The sequence below is a fragment of the Temnothorax americanus genome, unplaced genomic scaffold (assembly GCF_048541705.1).
Source record: "Temnothorax americanus isolate GAGA-0224 unplaced genomic scaffold, ASM4854170v1 Scaffold196, whole genome shotgun sequence".
Taxonomy (NCBI): domain Eukaryota; kingdom Metazoa; phylum Arthropoda; class Insecta; order Hymenoptera; family Formicidae; genus Temnothorax; species Temnothorax americanus.
The window spans coordinates 65,889-84,273 of NW_027509334.1; the positions used below are offsets into that span (position 1 = coordinate 65,889).

Genomic DNA, 18,385 nt, shown 5'->3' on the forward strand with positions numbered 1-18,385 from the left:
ACGTATATATATTAAATATACATATACAATATGTATGGTCAAGTATAATAAAATAAATGAAACAATGAAAAACCAATAAACACAATTATTTACTAATAATATAAAACGTAAATAAATATTAATATTTTTTGTTTTTTGAAATCTAAAAAATCTGAGATTTTCAGATCCCTTTTTTCCCGTATAACTTCGGCAACTTTTTACTGCACATGAAGGCATGTTAATATACTTTTTACTCGCGTAATTGCCGGGTACTGCAGCACAGGGCTGCGTTCCAAAATTCACTCTAGTTAACTAAAATGCTATAGTGTACGTGACGTAAACTATAGATTTTAGTTACCCAGAGTGAATTTTGGAACGCAACCCAGACGTCTAAAATTAAGGTTTAAAGTGTCTTTCAACGTAAACATACGAATCTAAAAATGGAGGTGGTTGGTATACAATGCGCAGAACGATACGAAAACGCGTCCTCGGTATGAGCACACCTTTCTTTCTTTACACCATGCTCTGGACGATACGGCGCAGCACAATCAACGTGGTTAGCTTTGCAATCGTCGAGTTTGTTTCATAAGCCGGTTTGTGTGAATAAGTATTAAGCAGAAAATAGACGTGTAAACTTTTTGTTAAAAAAAAAGCAATAGGAGAAAATGGTCAATGCGAAGGACGATGGGACCGCGGTCGTGGAAAATGGCCCACAGAAAACGGCCAAGCAGTTGCAAAAGGAGGCCAAGAAGTTGGCCAAGTTGGAGAAATTTAAACAGAAGCAGGAGAAAAAGGGGACTGAAAAGCCGGTAAACGTAAAAGAGAAACCAGAGGTAAGTCCATACCTGGCTCTGATAGAGAGAGAGTGCTGAAAATATTGGTATCTTTATTATCCATATGGAGTCTAAAGGCTATTCTACAATTGCGTAAGAGTAAGGAGTAAGAGTAAGAGTAAGAAATTGACCAATCACAGTGAGAATTTGAGGAAAATAATCGACTGTGATTGATCAATTTGTTACTCTTACTCTTACTCCTTACTCTTACGCAATTGTAGAATAGCCTTAAAGCCCATTCTACAATAGCCGTAAAGTATGCATTAAAACGTAAGCAGTAAGCTATTGACTAATGGGATTTTTACAATCCAGGAATGATCGGTTGTAGTTGGTCAATTTTTACTGCTTACGTCTTAAAACATACTTTTACGGCTATTGTAGAATGGGCTTAACCGTTCATTAAGTAGGTTTCATAAATAACTCTAACTTGATCGCTTTAATCAGCCATATGTACTACTACTACATTTACGCGAGCGTTACTTCTGTAGTAACTTAGATAATTTCTTCGCGTAAACGGGATTCTGTAGTAACGATAATTTACTCCGCGTAAACGAGTGATATATCGTAAGTTACTACAGAAGTAACGCTTGCTTAAACGTAGTGTTACAAACGTGGTCCAAATTTGTTAACATTCGAACATTCGCGCAATTAATTTACCAATTTATTCTTGTTGAGTGTTTGAATTATTCAATTGATTCAAACCTCGATATCTAGAGATAAAGAATTAAATCTGTCCAAATGTGCAAAAATTCAGTTCCAAATTTTTTTATCGCAACAAAGGAAGAACTAATTGCTGAGTTAACTAGAATTTATTTAGTTATTTCTACTTCCACACCTGTCATTCCTACACTTCGAATGTTTTCCATAGAGAGAAAATCAAGTTATAAACTTAATTTACGCCACACACTTTTTACAGGATAGTACACACCAAGCACTAAATTTTCAATACGTTTACACCAAATGATTCGAAGTAAATAGAATAGTAGGAATAAGGTTTCAAAGCACAGGTCAAATGATATATGGTGTCTTGTTGCTAACTTTTATTACTACGTTTACGCGAGCGTTACTTCTGTAGTAACTTACGATATATCACTCGTTTACGCGGAGTAAATTATCGCAAGTTACTACAAAATCCCGTTTACACGAAGGAAAATTCTGTTTACGCGAAGGAATTATCGTAAGTTACTACAGAAGTAAAGCTCGCGTAAACGTAGTACGAGTCTGAAATTTTAGAGCATATATCTGTCTTTTTTTACACGATATGCTATTAATTATAATATTTTTCGTAGATTACTTATGATCTCACATACACATACGTTCATTACTAAAATTATGAAAGATATATTTTTGAAGAAAACTTAAATTGACCATTATTTAGTATTTTAATGTTTACACTGCTACTAATTGTATAAGTATGCGTATTATTTTGATTTATTATATCATTCATATACTACGTTTACGCGAGCGTTACTTCTGTAGTAACTTACGATATATTACTCGTTTACGCGGAGTAAATTATCGTAGGTTACTACAAAATCCCGTTTACGCGAAGGAAAATCCCGTTTACGCGAAGGAATTATCGTAAGTTACTACAGAAGTAACGCTCGCGTAAACGTAGTAATATTAAGCTAATTTAATACGAATATAGTATGTGTACATATATCAAACGGTCAGTATAAACGAAGCCTCTTACTACGTTTACGCGTAAACGTAAATTATCGTAAGTTACTACAAAATCCCGTTTACGCGAAGGAAAATCCCGTTTACGCGAACGAATTATCGTAAGTTACTACAGAAGTAACGCTCGCGTAAACGTAGTATCTGTTTCTTAGAGATTTTGCGTCAGACTTTTATTTTCTGTGTTTATTTTTACTATGTAACTATAAAATACATAAAATGTAAAGCAATCTTTTTATATATTGTTGCTGTATAGAATTGATTGCACTGCCATTTGTATTTATACATACAGATAATCCTTAAATAATATATTGTGATTAAATTATTTCAAGTTATTGAAAACTAAGCCGTGATCAGACTACGGATTGGGATTGAGATTGGATTGAAATTTAATCAATCAGAGTAAAGAAAACGAACTTCAAGTTTAGTGAACTTTGCTCTAATTGGTCAAATTTCAATCCAATCTCAATCCCAATCCGTGGTCTGATCACGGCTTAGGATTCATACAATTTTAGAGATTACGTTTTGTGCTGTTGAAAATTGCAATTCAAGACTCCAGATCTATATAAAATTGGGCATTTAATTCAAGGAATTATTTGAAAAAAAATTTTTAAATTAAATTATTACAATTTTTTACCGTTATTTGAAACTCCGTGCAATTTAAGTACATATTATTCGAGAGTGATCTGTGTCACACAAATAAAGCACGATAGTTGCATTATTCAAGTTTGACAGGAAACTTGCATATAATTTTGATAAATTTTGGCGCATTGTATTTTTATTTTATAATTAGTTTTCTGTTTAATTTGTTGTAGTTTGGATCCAAACTACTCTTTACATATTCATGGATTTAGCTTTTTGATATTGAGATTTGGAGAGATTAGTAAAATAATTTAAATACATTTATTTGAGTAATAATTATTTCACATAATTTTAATATTACATTTTCTGGGTATTTACAGTTCCTAACTGTACTTGCACCATAATTTAGAAATATTTATATATTTCCATATATTTTTATTGGCAATAAATATTGTTGATTAGTGTTAATGGAAAAGAAATATTGCATTTTTGTAAGCAATGTGTTAATAATTTATTTATTAATCTGATATATCGTAGAAAAATGATAACAAGAAAGAAACTACAGCAATCTTGTATACTATCGATACACCACCTGGAGAAAAGAAAAATGTCACATGCCCAATGCCAGAGATGTATAGTCCGCAATATGTGGAAGCTGCATGGTATCCTTGGTGGGAAAAGGAAGGTTTTTTTAAACCAGAATATGGAGTAAGTAATCAAAAAATTGGAAAAGATAAAAATTGAAATATATGTAATATCATTGGATATTATCGTACTTATCTGTATACGTTAAAATTTCATCTTAGAAAAAAGATATATTGGAGGAAAATCCAAAGGGAAAATTTGTAATGGTAATACCACCGCCTAACGTAACTGGTTTCTTACATCTTGGACATGCTCTGACTAACGCTGTAGAAGATGCTATTACCAGATGGTATAAATGTTATATGAATTTAGGATATAATTTGACACTTTCTAAAAGATAGAACTGCAGTCGTTGGATTTCTAATTGTTAATGTAATTAATATAGGAACCGTATGAAAGGTCGTACAACACTCTGGAATCCGGGTTGTGATCATGCGGGTATTGCTACCCAGGTAGTTGTAGAAAAAAAGCTGTCCAAAGAAGAAAAGAAATCTCGTCATGATATTGGTAGAGAAGAATTTGTCAAGAGAATATGGCAGTGGAAATATGAGTAAGTAAAATTGTAAACAAAACATTTATTAAAACAACTTGTACAATTACATGGAAAACAAAATATAATATGTATATATAATATTTAATCAGGTTATCTATTTGAAATATTTTTCAGAAAAGGCGATAGAATTTATTCGCAATTGAGGAAGATGGGCGGTTCCTTTGATTGGAGCCGTGCTTGTTTTACAATGGATCCTAAATTGTGTAAAGCCGTAACAGAGGCATTTGTGCGCTTGCATGATGAAGGTATTATTTATCGCAGCAATCGTTTAGTTAATTGGTCGTGCGCTTTAAAAAGTGCGATATCAGATATTGAAGTGAGTACTATGTAGATGATAGATATTTCTTTAACAAATGTATATTTTAAATGTATATGTACAATGACCAATTTGAAAATCTTTATTAAAAATATATTTGTTGAAAAAAGGTTGATAAAGTGGAATTAAGTGGACCGACTCTGCTTTCTATACCTGGCTACGAAAAGAAAGTGGAATTTGGTATTTTGGTATCTTTCGCTTATCAGCTCCTTGATTCGGAAGACAAAATAATTGTGGCAACCACTCGCATTGAAACTATGTTAGGAGATACCGCTGTTGCAGTGCATCCAAAGGACAGTAGATACGTACGATATATTGGAAAATATGTGCAGCATCCATTTTGCGACAGGCATATACCTATTATAGGAGATGAGTTCGTCGACATGGAATTTGGCACTGGTATACATATAAGTAGTTTGATAAATCAGCAAGTGTGTGCGTGTGTGTGTGCGTGTGTGTGTGTGCGCGCGCGCGCGTGCGTGCGTGTGTGTGTATGTGTGTTGAAAGTTAAGCTATTGTGAAAGTAACATTGGGTCTGTACGCGTTGCTTGCACTTTTTGCACTCAGCATCTTCGCTTTCTCTCTCTCCAACGGCCGAATATATATTTATCTCATTTCAAGTGCAAAAATGTTTGGGGATTTCAAGCAACGCGAACAAGTCTATTGTGGTGAAAGTAGGTCAAGGATAACTGAACTATTTCTCAGGTGCTGTAAAGATTACGCCAGCTCATGATCCAAATGATTATGAGGTTGGAAAGAGGCATAATCTGCCATTTATCAACATTTTTGACGATGATGGAAACGTTATTGGAGATTATGGCGAATTTACGGTATCATATTTCTCTTTATAGATATAATATAGAGAACTTTTTCGCGCGAGAGATTTTATTATATAAATACCAAAGTAAATGTACACGAATTAAATAGCCCTTGATTACAGGGAATGAAAAGATTTAAAGCCAGAGTAGCTATCATTGAAAAGATGACAAAAAGAAACCTGTTGATCAGTATAAAAGACAATCCAATGGTAATACCCATATGTAGTCGATCGAAAGATGTGGTCGAACCTCTCGTGAAGCCACAATGGTAAGTTAACGCATTGTGTACTAAACCTTTGTGTTTGTTGACCTTTTTTTTAAGAATTTTATCTGATTTTTTTTGTACTCAGGTATGTCAAGTGTGACGAAATGGCTGCTCAAGCTAGGGAAGCGGTAAGTACGGGTGCTCTGAAAATAATTCCAGAACAATTTAAGAAAACTTGGTATATCTGGATGGATGGTATCAGAGATTGGTGTATTTCGCGTCAGCTCTGGTGGGGCCATCGCATTCCTGCCTATGCAATTAAGTCTACTAGTTCTATGAACGCAAAGAAGGTAATTTTTATGAAATTTTCAAAAATTAGGTTTTTTTTGTACTGAATGATTTTTAAGCAGATAGTTTTACACATAATGAATAAAAAATCTCATATAGATAGATGAATATTGGGTAAGTGCGCATTCCGAGGCTGAGGCTAAAGAGAAAGCGGCTAAGAAATTGGACGTTAACGTAAACGACATTATTGCGGAGCAAGATCCTGATGTATTAGACACTTGGTTCTCTTCTGCTCTTTTTCCATTCTCTGTCTTTGGTTGGCCAGATGAAGTATGTATGCCATAATACAGTGAATTAAGGCTCCTGGGTCCTGGGTACTCGTCGCGGCCATGTTGGAATGTGACGTCAGAAGCGAGAAATGACACGTTGAAAATTCTTGCATGGTATTTTCAAATAAAAAGATATTTGCTTAAAATAATACTACAGATTACTTTAGCACATTTCAAAAATAATTCGAGTTGCATTCCTTTCCCTTGACAGTTATTAAACATCCGTAAAACGAATGTGAAACGATGCAGGCGTATGCACAGGCGCATGACTCGGTTTCGTATTACGTTCATTTTACGGCTGTTTATTAACTGTCAAGGGAAAGGGGTAGACCCCTGAACTCGGAGTATTTTCGAAGTGTGCTGAAGTGATCTGAAGTGTTATTTTATGCAATTTTTTATTTGGAAATAGCATGCAAGAATTCTCAACGTTTCTCGTCACATCTCGCGAGATGTCGGGAAAGAGCCCAGGAACCGTTTTCTTGAGCCTGCTCTAATGATTTTCGTATGCGATTTTCTATTTGAAAAGTATTGAATTTTGCATGCGAGTTTCATGAAAACGATTCGAGAATAGGGCTCCAGGAGCCTTAAGAAACAAAGCGATTGAGCTTATGAAATTTAAAGTAAAAAACTTTATGTTGGAATGTGTTTTTTCAGACTCCTGAGCTCAAGGCGTTTTATCCAGGTACGCTATTAGAAACTGGCCATGATATCGTCTTTTTTTGGGTTGCTAGGATGGTCTTTATGGGTCAAAAATTGTTGAAACAGCTGCCTTTCAAGTATGTTAAATGCATTCAATATCTATATTTTTTGTATGGAGAAATAATCTATCTCTCTTGTAGAGAAGTATATCTGCACGCGATGGTGAGAGATGCACATGGAAGAAAAATGAGTAAATCCTTGGGAAATGTAATAGATCCTATGGATGTGATCAAAGGAATATCTTTAGAAGTGTGTAGGAAGAATGACTTGCTATTTATTACATGTGTGTGTTCCGTAATTTTTTTTTAAATCAAGAATGTTTTGTTTTCTTTCAGGATCTCCAAAGACAATTGTTAGATTCCAACCTGGATCCAAAAGAGCTTGAACGAGCTCAAGAAGGTCAGAAGCGTGATTATCCGCAAGGCATTCCCGAATGTGGAACGGATGCTCTGCGATTCGCTCTCTGTGCCTATACTACTCAAGGGCGAGATATAAATCTTGATATATTCCGCGTACAAGGATACAGATTCTTTTGCAACAAGATATGGAACGCTACAAAATTTGCACTTACCCATCTTGGATCTCAATTTAAATGCGACAATTTAAATGATAAGGTAAATTTTAATCATTTATGAAAGTCACCCATGTTCTGACTATTGTAAAATATCAAATATGTAATTGTAAATTATTTTACGCCAGAATTACAATAACGCAAATTGTATTGACATGGTTGGAGATAGTGAGTGGTATCAGTGGACTTTGAATGAATCGTGCGTGCAGGAGGCGCTAAATAATTACTTGGCGGATTACCCGTACCTCGATGGTTATACACCTTCGCAACTTGACTCGTCAGTTCATCGATCATTGAAGAAATTAAACATTGATCTTGTAAGGCATCTGCACATTAAACGTTGGTACGACCATGTCGCCACATTTACGGCTGAAGAAAAGGCTGTATTTCGTGCGGAACAAAATAAAATGATACCGAAACTTGTATACGTTAACGAGCATCAACGCAATAATGACGATACATTTGAGGTAAAGCTTTATTTAATATACAAGTAACACTTTTGTTTATAAAAATTAGCAAAAATTTTAATCTGTACTCGTAACACATTTTCCTATTATAGCTGACTGGGAATGAGACAAATGTAGATTTATGGATGTTATCACGAGTTAGTTACGCCGCCGCGACTTGCGACGAAGCAATAAAACAGTATGATTTTGCATTAGCTACTTCTACCTGTTACAATTTATGGCTATATGATTTGTGTGATATTTATCTGGTCAGTAATAATTGATTTTTTTATGTTATGGTACATTATGGGACACGGAGAAAAAATCTTTTTATACAACAATTTACGTGTCTATTACTAGGAATACCTCAAGCCAATATTCCAAAGCGAAGATAATGCGGCTAAATTAGCGGCTCAAAAAGTATTATTTATAACGCTAGATGTGGGGTTGCGTTTGTTGAGCCCGTTTATGCCCTTTATAACGGAAGAGCTTTATCAACGTTTACCTCGTAAGAAGCTAATATATCCAAGTATATGTGTAAGTCCGTATCCAGATGATGCTAAGGTAGGTAATTATATATTTACAACCGCGATTATGACGCGTGATTAAAGTCAGTACCATAGCTGCGACATGTCTGATGTATTTCAGTGCCGTTGGAGAAACCGAGACGTCGAAAAGGACGTTGACTTTGCGCAAAAAATAATTAAAAATGTTCGATCTGCCCGCGCAACTTACAATTTACCGAATAAAACGAAAACTGAAGCATATGTCGTGTGTAGTGGTTCGGCTTTAAAGGAGAAGATTATTCGGTATAAATTACTTATAGAAACTCTTGCATATTCTACTCTCAGCATGCGAAAACCACCGGTAGGCTGTGCTATTGTTACTGTAACCGAAAAGGTTCAAGTGCATCTATTACTAAAGGTAAACACATTACACCATTATATACTTTTACTATAATTATTATTATATATTTATTAATATAAATGTATTTTGTAGGGTTTGATTGATCCAAAGAAAGAGTTAGAAAAGTTACAAAAAAAGGAAGGACAATTAGTCGAGATTATACAAAAATTGAAACAGGATTTAGCTGTGCCCGATTATGATGTAAAGGTACCTCTTGATGTTCAAAAGAATAACAAGGAAAAATTGGCGAATAACGAAGGCGAATTGCAACGAATAATTGATGCAGTAATGGTCTTACAAACAATGTAGACAGTAAATACATAGAAAATTTTATAAACATTTAAATTACGATTCATATAAGTTACTTATTTATTGAATTATTTAACATACTTAAGTAACTTATTTATTGAGTTAATAGAAAATTTACTTAGAAATTATGCTCTCCTCTTATTTAAAATTGTAGTCGGATGAATACGTGCGTGCGCGAAAATGTACAGATGACTGTATAAAATGTATACAGAACAAGTATATTCTGAAACCTTTTAATGTGTGTGTCAAACATCTACGTTAGACACTTTCTAACGTGCTATTCTGTAAATGTTTTCTATTGCAAGCACGGTCGTGATTCACGACCGTGATTGCAAGCTGGCGTAAGGCTTCTGCTAGCTCGATTGCCAAGGTTATGTTGACAGTACATACAGCGTCACTCTTGGCAAAATTGTAACTTATAAAAAATGAAAATTACTTTAAAAAGCTAAATTATTCTTGTAACATACATACAGCGTCATTTTTCATTTTACTGTAGTGTTTTTATATTTAAAATAATTGTAGTGTGTGTTAAAATATACCGAGGATTCCCATCTATTATAATTTAATATGTGAAAGCAAATATTTATTTCAATTCGGCAATTGTAAAACAGCTTGTTTTCGTCCTTGATTATATAGATACAATTCAATTAGACACACATATATGGGTTATTGATTATCTACACAATAGGGGAGTTTTTGGTATATTTTACAAATCCATCGATTACAAATGCGATTTTATTTAAAAAATATTCTTATTTTAATGTACGTTGTAAGAATTTTCATGATATATTTTTTCGTTTTTGACGTCAAGATGGCTGCAATGAATGAACAGGAGCCTTAATAAATTTTTTAAATTCTCGAGAATCTGCTTCCTACATGGCAGAGACGATACGCAGTTATTTATTGTGTCCAGAAATGATGATTCATTTATTAACAAATAAAGAGAAGCTAACAAAGTTTTTTTTGTTCCTTTTTGGATTTTCGTCCTTTTGAAGTTTACAGTATCACGCTTTCTTTCCGTTTAGAACTTTAATGTTTCGCTTTACGAATATTTAAATCTTTAATTTTTACTAAATGTAAAATTAGAAAAGGTTTTTTAAATTAAACAGTTTGATTTTTTAGCCTTTTTAGTTTAGTTTAAACTAAACTAAATAAAACCACCTTTTTCCGTTCGGAAATCCAAGAAAGAAGCTCGCTTTGCAGGCGTTAACTTTGCGTTGTGCTATCTATCGCTAGGAATTTCTACTCTCTAAGGCACCAACTATAATGCAATTATTAATGTATTTGCTTATATTGTACAAATAATGCTGACGCGCCAGTTATTGGGTTAGCATTCAATGTTGTTATGAATGTAAAGCCCATTCTACAATAGCCGTAAAAGTATGTTTTAAGACGTAAGCAGTAAAAATTGACCAACTACAGCCGATCATTCTTGGATTGTAAAAATCCCATTAGTCAATAGCTTACTGCTTACGTCTTAATGAATACTTTACGGCTATTGTAGAATGGGCTTAAGTGCTGGCTACAACCTTGCTTTAAAGGGTATTTAAGCTCTAAGCCGTAAGTGCCCATCTACAATAGGTGTTTTAAGGCCTAAGCCCTAAGAAATTGACCAATCACAGTCAATTATTCTCCTCAAATTCAACTGTGATTGAACAATTTCTTAAGGCTTAGGGCTTAAAACACCTATTGTAGATGGGGACTTAGAAATTGACCAATCACAATCGAGTATTCTTCTTACATTCCATTGTGATTAGCCAATTTCTTACGGCTTAGAGCTTAAATGTCCTTTAAAGCCCCTTGCACAATAGGCGATAGCGATAGCGATAGCGACAGCGACAAAGTTGCCGACAAAGGTATAGCTCTGTCGGCAACCTTGTCGCTGTCGCTATCGCTATCGCTATCGCCTATTGTGCAAGGGGCTTAAAGCAATGTTGTAGACCAGCACTAATGCAATCTTAAAAGTAAATGCTTTTTGATTGCACTCATTATTTAGTATACAATTTGATTAATAAGTTTTATATTTTTATTTATTGTATTATTTACTTATATATTTCCTATTTTTTTCTTTCTAAAATCAACATATTAGGTAAGGTGTAAATTTCTATAGAACAGATAATTGCAAGTAATTGGCACAACAAAGAAGTAAAATAATAAACCTATTTATAGAAAACAAACGAAGTAAATTTAAGTCGATACGAGTTTGCAAATGCAAATATTTGGGATACTATATAATTATATTTTTTCTATATTTGAATTGTAATGGTAGTTTTACCTCTACTCAAGTTTTTTTTATGAATATATTGAATTATAGTCCATCTTTTGTAGCCTTTTGAATATATTCCTCTGAATGTAGAAGGCAATTTTTTTGTTCAATTGTGTGTGTTCAATTGGAAAAAGTTTCAAAATCAATCTCATCTGATATTCATGTTAAATAATTAATCGCGTACTATCTTATTTTTTTCTATTTTTTCAATTTATTTATCTACTGAAAATATATCAATGTTTATAAAAAAATAATATTATAAGCTTAAATAAAACGCGAGTGTTTTAGTAAAAGTTTTGGACCCAATATTGTACATTGCGAAACCACTTCCTATCTTAAGGGGACTAGGCAAGGTTAAAATTTTGAAAAAATCGATTTTCGGTTTTTTGCATATTCCGATACTGTGATTCTTTAGAAATATCTTCCCGTTTGTTTTTTTGAAAAATTCGCAAAATTGAGGTCAGGAGAGCGTAAAACGTAATGTGGCGCGCGGCCGGCCGAACGCAGATATTCGCGCGGTTGGTCCCGACCAAACGGTCTGAGCATTATTCTAATTTCTAACGTTCTCTATGCAATATGTAGAATTAAGTTTTAATTTGTAACGACGCATTAAAGACGACCTAATAATAAAGTCGAAACGTTTCTGTTTCTAATTGTATATATTGCGGTTGACACAAAGAATAATAAACACGCACATCTAGCTCGGCTTACATGCTCTATTCTGTTTATTATTTTGTTTTTAATTTTTACCTCGTTTAAAGTTTATACATAATCGACTCCCAGAGAGGTTGTGCTAATGTATTGAAAGTTTGTCGTATTACAATCGCTTTATTACAAAAATGTCTTCGTCAGAGAGCGGAAAAAAGAAATCGGCGCCGTATGTCCGTCCAGGGCGACCGCGTAAAAAACGCTTCCAAGGCAATCAGATAGTGAATAAAAATTACGAGAAATTGGACGATAATCCGGGGCCATTCACTGCGTCGAAGAGGAAATTTTTGAACCGCGTGAGTACGACCGTTCTAACATAAACATTGTACCGAAACTTTGAATGCGATTTTCTCGAAACTACATTTTTTGATGATTTTACCACGATATCTCGAGAACCGATAGAGATATCAACTTGAAATTTATACAGGAATTGTAAAACACTATGACGCATGAATTATACCTAAAATCAGATTGAAAAAAAATATTGCTACAATTTTATAATAACAAATAACTCGAATTTTTACAAATTTTTTGTTTTTTGGACGCCATTTTGTTAATTTTATTTTTATTTTTAATTTTTTAGGTATAATCGATAGAGAGAAGCCTAAGGAGAAGAAATATTCTTAGAATTTGCCAAAATCTTTATCCGTTCGACTGGAATCGTGGTAAAACCGTGGATTCGACAGTTTTCCTTATTACATTGGGACGCCGATATTATTGATCTGGGAACGACTTTCCATGGATTTTTTTATTTTATAATGTTATAATTAATACCCTAAACAATAAAAAAGTTTTATATTCATTCGCGGCCTTGTTATAAACCATTAAACACGAGCCAATTTTTGCATTTTCAACCTTGCCTAGTCCCCTTAAGAGGGGAAAGGAAGTTTATATGGTCAAATATTGAAGGCGTGAAATTTGCTAATTTATATTTCAGGGAAAGGAATAAATTGACATAATTCTCCATTTACATAGTTGCTATTTACTACCCATACTTGAGATGTAAGAAATTGTAATATAAAACTTATTAAAAACAGGAATTTTCTGTCATTGAAGATAGGACCGAAAATTTCAAGTGCCTTGCATTTTGCCACGATTCCATAACTTCTAAAGAAGCAATCTGCTATTTTTTGATCTAATTAGAAATGCTTTTTTATAAATTACAGAATTGTGGCAAAACGCGAGACACTCGAAATTTTCAATCTTGTTTTTTGTCAGTTATAAAGAACCTAAACTAATTTATTAAAACTTTCGACATTTTTAATAAATTTTATATTACAAATTAATTTTCTACATTTCAAATATACTTACAAATAATAAATAATAATTAGTACAATAATAAATATTTCCGTTGTAGGTTTAATCCGAGAGCAAAATGTTCGAGGAAATTTTTCTAGATTTTGCCACAATTCTGTAATGTCTAAGGGAACAATCCGCTATTTTCTGGTTTAGTTTTCCCTCTCTTAGGACATTTTTCTCTAAAGATAGAACCTACAATAGATTTTTATTAGAAAAATGTAATTACAAAATGGTAACAACATAAAGATAAAATTCTAATTTGCGCGTAAAAATTTATAATGATAACGGAAACAAAACAATTTTTATAAACTCCGTTGTAGGTTCAATCTGTAAAGCAAAGTTTCTGAGGAAAACTAGATCATAAAATAGCATATTGCTTTTTTAAAAGTTACGGAATTGTAGCAAAATGCAAGGCACTCAAAATTTTCGGTCCTATCTTCAATGACAGAAAATTCCTATGTTTTTAATAAGTTTTGTATTACAATTTTTTACATCTCAAATACAAATAGTAAATAGCACCTAAAATGAAGAACTATATCCATTTATTTCTTCTTCTGAAATAAATTTACATTTCGTCTTCAAGCGATCACAGCGCTTATCATTACCGATTGTGATTGTACATACGTGATTGTGTTTACTGTTGGAAAGATTTTTAATGCAAGTGTAAGTTCTACATTGGCTTCGTTTAATTCTAATATTAATAGTACATTTCAGTATTTTATCTGGATTATTTGTGTTTTTATAGCAGGTGCAAATCTGTTATACGAGTGATGAGCTATACTAATGACCGCCTAGTAGTTGTGTCACATTGTTTTGAGCCTTTCGACTCACGAGACTCCTAGAGATATCATTGCCACTTTTGACTAGAGAGGATACGGCCTTAGAGGCGTTCAGGCATAATCCCACGGATGGTAGCTTCGCACCACCGGCCGCTCGACCGAGTGCGTGAACCAAATGTCCGAACCTGCGGTTCCTCTCGTACTGAGCAGGATTACTATCGCAATGACTGGTCATCAGTAGGGTAAAACTAACCTGTCTCACGACGGTCTAATGAGCTATACTAAAATGCGTATACGAGTATAGTGATAATGTATGTTTTGTAGAATAATATTTTATATTTCGTGTTAGGTACACTATTTCCGATGAATAAGAGAAATAAAATTTTGTATGAGAATATAAATTCGCGTATCCTTTTATTGCTTTACTCCATCCGACATCTTTATGTAAAAAATATTGGTACTAAATATTTTACTGAATGTGATCAGGACATTTGATGCCATTCACGGTTAATTTCAAGGATTTCTTTTTCCTAACACAGTAAATTGTTTCCGTTTTATCTGAGTTTAATGAGAGTTTTTAGAGATTGAAAACCTTATTTATTATATCTCTAAATTCTGCAATTGCAATTTTGAAAATGTCTGCCATATGAAATAAAACTTTTGCATTATAATTTAAAATATTTTTATTTTTTAATTCATGGTTTAATGAAGTAAAAAATAATAAAATGCATATAGCCCAGTCAAAATTTTTGGATGAAAAAATTGCCGGCAAGCTGGAAATTGGTATATAGGTTCATCTTAGTGTTCTTTTAAACATACTAAAAGTCCCCATACATAGAGCGTTAGAGTTCCTATAATGAGAGTTTGGACACCCCGTTAACGATTCGTGATTGGTTCTTCGATCCGCCATATGTTTCAGCCAAGAAGAGCGGAAGATATAAAGACGTTTTTATAAGGGTAAGTACTAAATAAGAGATTCAAGTATACATTACATTTATTTATTAATAAGGTTAGATAAAATTAATGTAGAAATATGTAATATATATTGAAATTAATGTTTGAATTATCTAACTTTTCCTTGTAATTTTAATAACAATGTAAAACCTAACCTAACCTTTGTTTATGCAGTTAAACATTTAATACAATTACAGTTGTTATTAATATAAATATAAAATGCCTGGCTGCGCAGCACCCAACTGCTATAATTCATCAGAAAAAAAATTCAAAATGTGTACTTTTCCACTAAAAGACCCAAAAAGGTGTGCAGTTTGATAAATTTCTTTCGCCAGTATATAGAATAACAATTAAAGTAATTTAAATCGACCTGACTGGCAATATATATAACGTCTTTCCGATATGAACATTGAAAAACTGTGAGCCAACTTGGTTTGTCGGATTCACACAGCACTTTTTTCAGATCAATATCGAGACATTATTAATTTTGACCATGGTTTTGGTCAGTTGATGTAATTTCTAAATTAAATAGTTTTTAATTTTATTGCGAAAAATATTACCCCAGCCAGGGTTTGAACCTGGAACCTCCCGTATACCGTGCGGGTGTCGTGCCAATTCGACCACTGGGGCTGTGGTAATATTTATCGCAATAACAACTGTAAGATGGAGCACCGATTACTAGGTCGACGGTGTATAATAAACAGAATAATAAATTTCTTTCGCCAGTATATAGAATAACAATTAAAGTAATTTAAATCGACCTGACTGGCAGTTAGGTTCAAACCCTGGCTGGGGTAATATTTTTCGCAATAAAATTAAAAACTATTTAATTTAGAAATTACATCAACTGACCAAAACCATGGTCAAAATTAATAATGTCTCGATATTGATCTGAAAAAAGTGCTGTGTGAATCCGACAAACCAAGTTGGCTCACAGTTTTTCAATGTTCATATCGGAAAGACGTTATATATATTGCCAGTCAGGTCAATTTAAATTACTTTAATTGTGTGCAGTTTGGGTTGAAAATATGAAACGAAAAAATTGGACACCAAACAAACATTCGATGCTATGTCAAGTAACAATTAAAATGGAATTCTTTATTTTTAGTCTATTTACATTATATAATAATAATTATATTCAATTTTTCATTAAAGGTTCACTTTGCACCAGAAGCTTGGGAACAAAATCGAGCTGATGGATTGTTAAAGCTTAAAAATAATGCTGTTCCGACATTATTTGCTACTTCTGATGGTAATATGCTTTTTCACGTATCAGTGGTTAAATAGAGATTAAAATAATCAACTTAAAATTATTTTGTTACCTAATTTAATTCTATCACATAAATTGAATTTGAAGCTATAAGCTATAATTTTAGGAAAAAATTGCATTTTAACCATTTTCAAAGTATACAAGTGGATAAATGTTATGTTCTAATAAGTTACTTTTTAATTTCTTTTCCTTAAACGTAAATTGATATTAATTTAAAAATTACTCTTGATATGTTATTTTGCAGGATTAGTACAACAGTATTGCCTCAAATTACGATCCAAAATGAAACAAAAACACCTGATAAAGAATTGTTTATATTTGAACAAAACGTAACTGAAAATAATGAAATTGATATTAATGATATTAGCAGTGAAGAGATAGTATCTGAAGATGAAAAAATGTTTGTAATGCAGCAAAATGAACTGATAAACAATGAAAGTTTTAGTAATTTAAATGACAAAGAAAAGATGAAAAGATATGTTGAGTGTTATACAAATGCTGAAGAACTTCGTAAAACAACAAAAAGGAAACTTCTTCAAGCAAAGCTTAAAATTAAACGTCTGGAAAAGGAAGTACAAAAAATGAAGAGATTTCCAAGTGCAATAAGGAAGCTTTTTTACGATATGATCAGATAAAACTTTTGTGCGGATATTATAAAAAAGTTCCGGTTTGGTGCAATGAAACTTTACAGAAGGCATATAGATATAAATTCGCATATGGCAGTTCTGGTTACGAAGAAATAGCTCGCGATTTACCCTTACCATCATTACAAACGCTACGTAGACGACTTCAAAGGTTACAATTTGACAGCGGTATTTTAAACGAGGTTTTTGATTTTTTAGCTATTAAAGTGTCTCAGTTTCAAAGCGGATTAGATAAATTTTGTGGTATAATCTTAGATGAGATGAAGATCACTCCTGGTCACACATTCGATCACGACTAATACTTACCTAGGTCGTGCAACACTTCCTAATCAATTAAAACAATATGATACTGCTACGCATGTTTTAGTCATAATGTTAGGAGGTATTGGTAGCAGATAGAAGCAAGTAGTTGCGTATTACTTTACAAGTAGTTCGGTATTAGACACTTTACAGCTAAAAGAAATCATTGAAGAAATTATAAAGAAGGCTGAAGCTATTGGCCTTCGTGTGCTCAGCGTGACGTTTGATATGGGGTCTATGAATATGGGTTTATGGAAGTTGTTCGGTATTAATGCCTCAAAATATGGAACAATTAATAATTCGTGTCCACATCCAGTTGATAATGAAAGACGGTTATATTTTATTCATGATGCAGCTCACGCTTTTAAAAATTTAAGTCAAGGATTGTTAAGAAATAAAAGTATATTACCATTCCCGATAACCTTGTTAGTTTATATCAGTTACCAACAAATGTTGTTGATGCTTCACATTTACTAACGTTATGTTCAGAGCAAGAAAATACATTAGATTTTAGTTTAGCATTAGCTCCGAAATTACAGAAGCAATTGCTTGATACAAAAAATTATTTTTTAAAAATGAAAGTTAGCAGTGCGACAAACGTGATAAGCCCTGTCGTAAGTTCAGCATTAGAATTATTATCCAAAGATACTAATAATCCTGATTTTGTAACAACAGCTTGGTTTATTAGTATTATGTCAAAATGGTTTAAAATCATGAGTGCTCGCAGCCTAAAATTAGCATTGGGAAAATTAAATGAAGAAAAATTAACAGAAACAATTTCCTTTTTAGAAGGAATTATTGAATTAGTATCATTAATGAAAGTTGGAGAAACTGGACATTGGAAACCTTTTCAAACTGGGATTATAATATCTACAAAATCCATAATTGAATTTTAACACATTATTTACTAAACTATGAAGATTTTAAATTTGTTTTAACATCCAGATTTATGCAAGATTGCCTTGAAAATTTATTTTCAATTATACGTTCAACACACGTTATACCTAAT

The 18,385-nt window shown here is 32.9% G+C and overlaps 2 protein-coding genes across 3 annotated transcripts; both read left to right on the plus strand.

Annotated features, from left to right (window-relative positions):
- Positions 1-393: 393 nt before the first annotated feature.
- On the plus strand, positions 394-12,132 carry Valrs (Valyl-tRNA synthetase). Of its 2 annotated transcripts, XM_077404758.1 has the most exons (19): positions 394-535; positions 633-812; positions 3,609-3,779; positions 3,878-4,005; positions 4,102-4,266; positions 4,384-4,585; positions 4,696-4,984; positions 5,291-5,415; positions 5,526-5,671; positions 5,754-5,958; positions 6,056-6,226; positions 6,880-7,001; positions 7,065-7,173; positions 7,260-7,538; positions 7,624-7,962; positions 8,055-8,210; positions 8,302-8,505; positions 8,590-8,865; positions 8,941-12,132. In XM_077404758.1, exons 2-19 carry the CDS (start codon positions 645-647, stop codon positions 9,154-9,156), a joined length of 3,471 nt encoding a protein of 1,156 aa, XP_077260884.1. In that variant the 5' UTR covers positions 394-535; positions 633-644; the 3' UTR covers positions 9,157-12,132. The 2 variants fall into 2 exon arrangements, with proteins under 2 accessions (XP_077260884.1, XP_077260883.1); XM_077404757.1 differs by having other exon boundaries at positions 484-812.
- Positions 12,133-12,285: 153 nt separating this feature from the next.
- Positions 12,286-17,954, plus strand: LOC143896747 (uncharacterized). The gene is made up of 3 exons (XM_077404762.1): positions 12,286-15,479; positions 16,677-16,876; positions 16,987-17,954. Exons 1-3 carry the CDS (start codon positions 15,382-15,384, stop codon positions 17,373-17,375), a joined length of 687 nt encoding a protein of 228 aa, XP_077260888.1. The 5' UTR covers positions 12,286-15,381; the 3' UTR covers positions 17,376-17,954.
- The last annotated feature ends 431 nt before the right edge of the window (positions 17,955-18,385 follow it).

Excerpts from the sequence above, each read along its gene's own strand:
- Valrs (XM_077404758.1), top strand. The coding sequence starts at position 645 with ATGGTCAATGCGAAGGACGATGGGACCGCGGTCGTGGAAAATGGCCCA. Across the intron at positions 3,780-3,877 it reads TTTTTAAACCAGAATATGGA|AAAAAAGATATATTGGAGGA; the intron begins GTAAGTAATCAA and ends ATTTCATCTTAG. Across the intron at positions 8,866-8,940 it reads AAGTGCATCTATTACTAAAG|GGTTTGATTGATCCAAAGAA; the intron begins GTAAACACATTA and ends TGTATTTTGTAG.
- LOC143896747 (XM_077404762.1), top strand. The coding sequence starts at position 15,382 with ATGCCTGGCTGCGCAGCACCCAACTGCTATAATTCATCAGAAAAAAAA. Across the intron at positions 15,480-16,676 it reads CCAAAAAGGTGTGCAGTTTG|GATTAGTACAACAGTATTGC; the intron begins ATAAATTTCTTT and ends GTTATTTTGCAG. Across the intron at positions 16,877-16,986 it reads GATAAACAATGAAAGTTTTA|AAACGTCTGGAAAAGGAAGT; the intron begins GTAATTTAAATG and ends AAGCTTAAAATT.